General features: G+C 43.9%; 2 protein-coding genes across 2 annotated transcripts; one reads left to right on the top strand and one right to left on the bottom strand.

The window, feature by feature from the left end:
• LOC142887754 (serine/threonine-protein phosphatase 2A catalytic subunit beta isoform) lies at nt 1-6,557 on the bottom strand. Its single transcript, XM_076025605.1, has 8 exons — nt 6,123-6,557; nt 4,825-4,863; nt 3,882-4,052; nt 2,795-2,968; nt 2,617-2,706; nt 2,278-2,439; nt 1,669-1,787; nt 1-807 (listed from the first exon to the last, which is right to left on the bottom strand). Exons 1-8 carry the CDS (start codon nt 6,222-6,224, stop codon nt 735-737), a joined length of 930 nt encoding a protein of 309 aa, XP_075881720.1. The 5' UTR covers nt 6,225-6,557; the 3' UTR covers nt 1-734.
• Nucleotides 6,558-7,157: 600 nt separating this feature from the next.
• On the top strand, nt 7,158-9,325 carry srp19 (signal recognition particle 19). The gene is made up of 5 exons (XM_076025612.1): nt 7,158-7,330; nt 8,057-8,132; nt 8,276-8,347; nt 8,423-8,534; nt 8,679-9,325. Exons 1-5 carry the CDS (start codon nt 7,293-7,295, stop codon nt 8,807-8,809), a joined length of 429 nt encoding a protein of 142 aa, XP_075881727.1. The 5' UTR covers nt 7,158-7,292; the 3' UTR covers nt 8,810-9,325.
• The last annotated feature ends 250 nt before the right edge of the window (nt 9,326-9,575 follow it).

The raw sequence follows: 9,575 nt of genomic DNA, 5'->3' as shown, positions 1-9,575 counted from the left end.
TAGTTTGTCAATAGGACATTTTTATTTCATATGTTCTGTTGTCTTTATTCAAATTACAGTAATATACTTGCTGAGATGACCACCAGCTGCAGCCTGGACAGCTAAAACTGACAGCTGTACTACTTGAAGCAAACTGTTTTCTTTTTGTTTGTTTTTTTCCATTTTTTTTTTCTCCATCATTTTTTCCTTTAAAATTATCTTGCAACAGAAAAAAAGCACATATGCCATGAGAAGTGTGGTGTGTTGGTGAAGTGGGGGCAGGTCAGGGTTTATAGTGCTGGTCTAAAAAAAACAAAACAAAAAACAAAAAAAACAGAACAAAGACAGTAAAGAAAGAGACACTGCGCGTTGTACATGTTGTAAAAGGATCAGAATATGGCACATTTGGTCCACGTTGGTAGTTTTATTATCTCGTTTTCAAACATGTAATAAACAAAAAAAAAAAGTAAAGTAAAGAAAACAGATCATGTTTGCACGTGTTTGTGTATTTCCTCAAAAGCACAGCATTAATGACAGCATATTGAAAACAAGACTGTAGAGGGGGCTGCTCTTTACGTTTCTCTCTTTTCGTTAAAATCTGGGTTTTTCGGCCAATTCATCGGTTTCTACTCTCCCTGGTACAGTATTATTATTTTTCATATCTTTCCATCCAAGATGACGGGGTGGTGTGGGGGGTGGGGAGGGAGGCAGGGTAGTGGAGCTCTGTGGATGATTGACAGGGATGCTTTGGACATTCACAGGAAGTAGTCAGGAGTGCGTCTTGTCACGTGGGGCTCGCCGCGGCGGGGGGCGGGGTCAAACTGCAGGCTGCGGAGGCAGAAAAGTTTAGTTATTCATCTTCCTTTTCCAGACTTTTCCCAACAGTTAATGGTGTGGAGTGTGGGCGCAGGATGTTCCTGCAAGTCTCTCCCCTGGCAGTAAATATCACTAAGGCACATTTATACTGCAGCTCGTCAACTATATTTCAACCGGGTGACGGCTTAAACTGGAAAGGACTTGTGGGTTTCATGCCATTCCTAAAGTTGGAAGTAAAAAAACAAAAAAAAACAAAAAAGTGCTGTTGCATAAGAAAAGCTGTGCAGAGGCAAAAAACCACAGCGGCACAAAGACTCGTGTTTCACAGCTGCCCACACATAATAACCATGACTATGCAACTTCCAACTTTTTATATTCATCGCTGGAACTACAGGGATTCTTTTATTTCTCACACAAAGTGGCCACAGAGTCATATGACTTGACTGTGGTGAACTATTATAGTTGTCTGTTCAACAGCAGCGCAGGAGCAAAGTCCCACTGGGAGACGCAGCTGAGAGCAAATAAAATCCCTGCAACGCTGTCACAGCCGTTTGTTCAGGTTATGCCCCAAATATTATTTAAACCCGGCGCACTATGCCGGTCCACTAGGTGGCAGTGTAAAGACAAACGACAGGGCCATTTTGGCGTCACGTGACTGTCGTTGGATGGCAAAGTGAACCGACCGCAATCCTGAGCACAAGCGCACCACAAAACTTGTAGTATGGAAGCGAGTCGAGTTGTTGTCGTGAAAAGCAGAGGTGGGCGGGGCCAAACCCCAGTCAGGTGTCACCAGCTCCTCGTCACTCACTCAGTCAGTCGTCACTCAGTCTACAAGTCGTACCACTGCTGACGACGGCATGGGTTTTCACTTACAAGGAGTATTTCAGGGTGTCGTCCAGTTCCATGATGGCTGCCTGGTTTCCACAGCGGTAGCAGTAGTTTGGAGCACTGAAGATGGTCACCACATTCTTGTCATGGCCCCAGTTGTAGCCCTGCAGGCGCAAATATTGTTTGTGCTCAGAGCAGTTTACCGTCTTCATGGTAAAAAACTATAATTATACTCAACTTCAAAAAAAAAAAAAAAAAAAAAAAGGATAATTCTAACAACAATAACCTGATAAATGTTGATGCTACTGTGTGTGCGCGTGGTGAACACATTCAGTGGGAGGCACACGGAGGAGCTCTGCACCCTTGTGACTTCATTATGTTACCATGGATACAGAGATTTTTTTTTAGAATCTTGGTCCACTTGTGTGCAAACAAAAATGTGCAGGAGCTCAGATTTCTAACGCGCAGCCTCACTGCGTCGCTCTCTAAACACCACGTTCATCCGCACTCATGTGGAGTGATTGCGAACTGTGGATTTCACATTGATTTAAAAGGATCGGCGGCAGACGTCGCTTCGAACCGCTTCAGAGTGCTGGAATTTCAATATCATTCAACAAAAACGGAAAGGCAGGCAGATTCTCTTGTGTTGATTACCTCCATGACCAGCTGATGGGCACGAGACACCAGAGTGAGGCCGTTGGCGTGGTTGAAAGTTTCGGAGATGTCCTGTCCAAAGGTGTAGCCGGCACCTCGGGGAGAGATGCCCCACCCGCCACGATCGTCGGGGTCTGACCACAGCAGGTCACACATTGGGCCCTGCAGGGGGGTGAAAATGTTCAATATGACGGTCATTTGTCTCCCTTCAAGTAGAGCCCAACTGTCTGGGGTGGGGGCCCCCTAGAGGCTGGCTGCAGTACTCCATCTCAAGCCCAGACCCAGCAGACATAATGCCAGCTAAACAGCTGACAATTTTACGCTGCTGTGTGTGTGTACCTCATGTGGGACTTCTTGCAGGCGGTCCAGAGCTCGTATGTGATCCAGAGTGTCTATGGAAGGAGATAAACCTCCATGGAGACAGAAGATCTGCCGCGGGGGGGAAAATGTGTTAAAAGGACCAACGGCTGAAACCAAAATCACAATGACGGTTGCTCGAATAAAAAAATCCTCCCACCTGTCCGTCAACCAGTGCAGTGAGCGGCAGGTAGTCAAACAGGTCTGTAAAGTACTTCCAGACGTTGGCATTGCCGTACTTCCTCAGGCACTCGTCATAGAAGCCGTAGACCTGCGTGATCTGCCGCGACTCGTGGTTCCCTCGCAGGATGGTGATTCGCTCCTGGAAACGAACCTGGGTGGCGAATGGAAACATTGGCAGATCAGGAAAACAGAAAAAAATTAATGTATTGATAAATACTTCATTGTCAGCTGTTTTTTTTTTTATTCTGGAGCATTAAAGCATTCGCAAGTATAATAAACATTACAAACTTTTCCATAACAGAAGAATGCATTGTTATTCAGATCAAAATGTCACTAAATCAACACAGACGAGATGCAGTCCTGCCTTTGACAGTCTTGTAAATGACCTTTTAACACTTCCTGCAGATAATCTGACCGGTTTTAATCTGCTAATCACAAATGGAGCCAGTTGGCCCAGATTAGTTTTTAACAATCTGTGGAAACACAGCCTCATCTCATAGACTTTAGTGATGCTTGGGGGAAAATATATCAACAATAATTCATGTTAAACTACGCATTTATCAATGTTCAGGGCTGACTGACGATCCTTTCCAGACTGCTCCCCTGTGCCTCACGTTCCCAGGAACTTGTTCACGGCACTGTGAAACCATCAACGCTGAACGCACCACGTCAGGTTGACGCGGTCGAGCCTGGCAGCAGTCAACAGGTAGTGGTGGCCTCCCGCCTCAAACAGCTGATCGCTCACCAAAAGAAATCCGTCTCGGCAGGAAAACAGCCATCATGGGACAAGGTTTCCACTGCAGCCTGCTCTGTGGTGGTCAAGAGCGGAGGCCACATTTCCACGTGCAACCACTTCCCAGCCTGGTCACATGACGCGTTTCATCTCATCTTCAAATCAGCTGTTTGAGCACCCCCTCCAGCTCATCACGAGCGCCTTTAACCAGATTCTAAACTTGTCGCTAAACTCACAGGCAGACCAGACGCACGCCATCAACCGGTAACACCTGCACATCTGTCAGCTGTCAGGGATGAACAACAAAGACCCTAAGAGGGCCGGTGTTTACCTTTAGCGTGACGAGCAACGTGACCGTCTCCACAGAGTAGTAGCCTCTGTCCACGTAGTCTCCCATGAACAAGTAGTTGGTGTCGGGAGACTTGCCTCCGATCTTAAAGAGCTCCATCAGGTCGTGGAACTGACCATGGACATCTCCGCACACCGTCACCGGGCATCGCACCTGAGGACACACAACGACGTCAGAGCACCGACTCCAACGTCAGAACTGATCGACCATAAGTTACTTCTTCTCATATGAGGCAATTCATGCTTACCTTCAAACGTACAGAGTATAGTAAACAAGATCTCTTTCCGAGCTGACTATGGTGTGTGTGTGTGTGTGTGCGCGCGCGCGTTATAAAAGCAGTGTCAGCCAGCAGCTCTGTGCACACAGTTTGGAGTGTAAACAAGGTGTGATTTTCTTCTTGAATGCAGACTTGTCCAAACTGGGCGTCACGACCGCCAGAGGGACAAAATCCAGATAGCTTTGGATAGATTCTTCTTAAAATATCACAAGGACGTCTATTGTACATACCAAAGCTTCTATTTGATGGTAAACAGTGAAAACACTGCTGTTACACCAACCTGCTCATCAGAATAGGTAAACCTCTTACGAGAACAGCTCTCCACTCGCCAGAGTTTATTTGGGCGAAATGTTCATGTGAATTCTAGCAGGTGTTTAATTAAGTTCATTACATGTGCACAACATTAACAGTGGCCATTTCGTGCGTTAAATCTATTTGGTTAGTGACTTTGAGAACCAAATTTGTAAATCAATGATGGGTTATTTGTTCAATATTTAACAAAAAACAAAAATGAAAATACAAAAATCACCATGTTTATCGGATTGGAATGCATTTGTTCTTATCTCTCGTCTTCTTGTTAAACGAGACATCATGTTCCCTCATGTCAAACAGGAAGGCAGTAACTGTGGGATTGTTCAGGAAACTCACCTCCTGGACGTTGGACTCCTTGGTCAGGATCTCCTTGGCCTGGGAGGACACACACACACACACACACACACACACACACACACACACACACACACACACTTTATGTAATTATCAGCCTTTTACAGCCACTCAGACGTTCCATAAACAGACACAGTTAAATACAAGTCTCCAGTCAGACGCACAACAATAATTGATGTCATGCATGTCCATGTTTAGCCTTCGTGAGGGCCTGATGGTCTATTTTGAGGTGTCAAAGCCAAGTATCCTCACCAGATATTAATGTTCGTGTTAGGTGGTAACTGTGTTTTTGATTGAAAATGGTAAACATGCACTTACAGCAGGGAACACTTAGTCTCACTACTTCAAATTGCACATCATCCATATAGCAAGGCAAGTTCTAGTGCAATGACCAAGGAACCAACCTTTACCGCGTCTATAGAAACTTTTTTTAATTATTTTTTTTTTTTTAAAGTGACAACGTTTTAAAATATGGTATGTTGCATAATCATCTACGACGAAAATTGAGTATGAAATCAGTTTCCCTGGCGGCTAATTTCGCGGCAGTCACCACTGAGCGGACCTCAGACCCCATTTAGTTCCCATTTTCGTGTATTCAGGGCAGCTCGTTGAAATCACGAATATTCTCTGACTCGATTCTCGCTCATTGACTTGAACTTTGCAAATACATTGACATATTAGAGGTCAAAAAGAAAAAAAAAAACGACGACCGAACGATGATTTTTGTGGCGCAACAGACCTAAGGGGATGTCGGCATATACGGCTATGACAGGTTTACGCAATAAAAACCAATGATCGATAAAGACAGGGTGTGGTGCTGCCGTAACACAAAGTAGGTTCAAACATGTCGACAACATAAATCACACGACATAAATACGCACAATTGAGATGTATGTAGCGAGTGCGGCTCCATTAAAGAAAGGCAGCAAAATGGGCTCAGTCTAAGCACTGGTCATGGTGAGAATGGTGTGAATTTTCCGACCGTCAATCCCGCGACGACGTTTACTCGACAAATATTCACTTTGGGGTGCATTGAAGGGGATTTAGCAATGCAGCAATTGAAAATGATCAATTACGGTCAATTATTTAGAATCTAAATTGTCGTGGAAACTGGCAAACCCAGAATGACTTAGAGAAAACTGAGCAAATATAGCCGCCCTGCCAGGACTTCATTCCAGAAATTAGTCGCAGCCCATGATCGCCATTTAACCGCTAGGCCACACTTGGAAGCGGGGCCGACTGGGGCTTAATTAAAACCACAAGAATTACACCCAACTTACCTTCTCGCAGAGTGTCCGGACTTGGTTTTCCGATAGCTGCTTACACTCGTTTAGCTGTTCGATCCATTGGTCTAATTCTTTAGTGAAAGATTTGTCTTCCATGACAGCGGCGGTAGCCTTGCTACGCTAACTGAGTTAGCTACCCGAGAAAACAAACTGGCCTGCGTCTGAAGCGCTTAGCTGCTTAGCCTGTCGTATTGTTAACCCGATCTAGTCCCGCCAAACCGGTTGGAAAATCGACGATAAGACCTAAACCTAGCGAGCTGTTCAGTCAACTTCTATCATGATAGGCTACAGATGTCAAGATAGCGACGGCAAAAAACACTTTATATCGTCCGGGGAAGTGAAAATGGTCGAATGCCCCCGATGCGACAGACCGTAGCGGCAAAAAGCAGCAGCGTCGCAGCGGCTACTCCGTTTGCTAAAGGAGCTAGCTTCAACAACATCCGGGCATTTCAGCCCCGCGTGCAACTTCAGCGCATCGGCGACATCCCGCGGTGACAGCGTTAATTACATTAAATATGGTGGCAGTTTGGAACGAGAGACATAAAAACAAATGTATCGGTGACTTCTTCCTTGATTGAAAATGTAATGAATGTCGCATATTGTGGTTTAGCCAAAAGTAAAATAAAATAAAAAGATGATGGGATCGTACAAATTTTCAGAATGTTATGCCAGACTTTCATACACCTTTGCCACATTACTCAAATGAAAAAAGATTATTTGCAATTTGAATTTTATTTTTGACGTGCCAACCAATTATCTTTCATAACATCGCAAGTGAGACACTGTTGCACACTTACGTTAAGAAAGCAAAGAAAGTGCAACATTATAAAGATCCTTGTCGACTTGGTTTTTTTGTTTGTTTGTTTGTTTGTTTGTTTTTAAAGAAAAAAGTAATACAGTGATATTTTGCATTTATTCGAAAGAATCATAAGGAATAATTTTTGTAGAAGTGTGTGTGTGTGTGTGTGTGTGTGTGTGTGTGTGTGTGTGTGTGTGTGTGTGTGTGAACGGGAATCACAGTATCACCGGCTGACCCGGTACAACGAATACAACGCACCTAATTCACATCGTTCGCAGCGACGTATGGCTGCGTGTTACAGCACAAACTGAAGCGTCATTCAAACCATTTTAGTCTGGCCAGAGTAATAGCGCAGCCGAAGGAAAATGTCTCATCTATCTGAAAATCCTGCCGAAAAAGAAAGGTGAGTTTCTGGATATTAGTCCTTTAGCCTAGCTAGCTTAGCTCGCAGCTAACAGCGCTCTGCCATTCGCTGAAGCGTCGACAACTTCGAGTAGATACTGAATGAAATCTTGCTCGTGTTCTGTAAGAGACACGATTAACAACAATGCGTGTCATTTATTTGAATCAGGCCCGACGACACTTAATTTCAGCTAAAACGTTGCTCTATTTCACTCACATACTTTTTTTTTTTTTTTTTTTTTTGTTGCCATGTACACTTTACGTTGGCATGTGAGTTGGAGGAATTGTGGGTAATCTAGATGTCCTATGAAACTGTGGCTGTTAATACTACAAACAAAATCGCAGTAGAATATTCGCAGATTAAACTACTAACATCGTGTTTCTATAAACACGTGTTTTGAAGCCCGAGCTGCTGAGATAGTTTGTTTTTTTCCCCCCATCGATGAAGTTTGGTTCCTTGCGCTCCCTGTAGCCTTTTAGCATGACGTGTATATAATGTCCCTTTACCTAAACTAAAGTACACCAGGCTGCAAAAAAAAAAGATTGTAATTGTTTGTACATATATTTTCCTTTTTGTTGTGTTGTTTCCTTCAGATTGTTCTCAACTCTGTGATCTCATCACTTCTGTTGTGATTATTTCATTGTGATGTCGAGGAAGAATCGTCATTCTAATCATAACCTGGTGTCCCATTATTTAGATTGGTGAATCTGTATGTTTGTGTTTCAGGTTCGTTTGCATCTATCCGGTCTACATCAACAACAAGAAGACACTGGCCGAGGGACGCAGGATCCCCACTGAGAAGGTGACCTCCTCCACCTCCACCTCCCCCTCCTGCTCCTCCTCCTGCTGCTGCCTCCACTGTGTATCCTCGGCAGATGAAATAGACTTCGACAGGACATGTTCAGAATTGCCTCCTTCATTCTCTGTGTGTGTTTGTGCGTGCAGGGCGTGGAGAACCCATCCTGTAATGAGATCAAAGACGTGCTTGTTGCGGCTGGGCTCAATGTCTACACAGAGGTGAGAGGAACTGGATGTGAATGTTGATGATGCACCAAAATGAGTTTGAATACAATATTCTGTTCACATTGGCAGAACAACAAAATGCATCCGAGGGAGTGGAACAGGGACGCCCAGTTCCGGGGTCGTGTCAGAGTTCAGTTGAAGCAGACTGATGGCAGCCTCTGTCTGGAGAAGTTTACCTCCCGTGAGTCTGTGTGTGTGTGTGTGTGTGTGTGTGTGTGTGTGTGTGTGTGTGTGTGTGTGTGTGTGTGTGTGTGTGTGTGTGGTCAGTTATTTTGCTCATTGTGATGAAACATCGCTGTTTTTTTTTTGTTTTTTTTTAATGCAGGTAAGGATGTGATGTTTTATGTGGCTGAGATGATCCCAAAACTCAAGACTCGGACCCAGAAGGGTGGTGGAGGAGATACGAGTTCTCAGCAGGGCGAAGGAGGGAAGAAAAGCAAGAAGAAGAAGAAGTAGACGCCAAGAGACATTCTTATTTAAAGAAAGTTTAATTCACTTGGAAAATCATTGAGACTGGTTGTTTTACCAGAATCAGTTTTTATTTTATTTTTATCAAGATGCATTTTTTGTTTTGACCTCCAAAAGAAAATATGGGTAACTTTCATTTCTTTGCATGTTGACCACAGTAAGCTGCTCTTGAGTGGGGTCAAGGGCTGCCCTGGAGGACCCTGCCGGAAGAAAGGTTTTTTTTCACAGTGATGTGATGGATAATGGTTTGTTTCACAGCTGAGATTGTTTTTTTTTTCCACATCATTTTCTCAGAAGTACACGCTATCGATCATTATTGAAGGAGTCACAGAAGTGTGTTGTTACCAGAATGTTGTGGTCAGTTTCAGTGGGAGTTTTAAAGATGGGTTTGTTCATTTCCACTATTTGTTCCTGTGATTCTGCAGTGGACCGGCAGAGACGGGAGCTCAAACCTCTGTTGAAACACGGCTGGATTCAAATAAACTGCGTTTCGATGTTTTCCGACTTCCCTTTGTTGTTTTGAAGAGTATAGACAGGAGTGTTAAATGGCCTGGGAGAGGAGATGCAGATGTTTTAAGTATTTTAGTGATAAAGTAACTGGCAGCCAAATTATTTGTGTTGATCGCTGAAAAAAAATAACAAACAGATCCGAGGCTTTGGACAGAGTTGGTGGGGTTAAAAACACTTTCATTATTTCAGTGACTTAGCACCGTTTTAGTTTACCAAAGAAAGTGTCTGTATTGTGACATACAAA

This window comes from Nelusetta ayraudi, unplaced genomic scaffold (assembly GCF_046127955.1).
Source record: "Nelusetta ayraudi isolate G7.1 ecotype Tasmania unplaced genomic scaffold, CSIRO-AGI_Nayr_v1 ptg000018l, whole genome shotgun sequence".
Classification (NCBI taxonomy): domain Eukaryota; kingdom Metazoa; phylum Chordata; class Actinopteri; order Tetraodontiformes; family Monacanthidae; genus Nelusetta; species Nelusetta ayraudi.
This window is presented reverse-complemented; position numbering and strand designations above follow the sequence as displayed.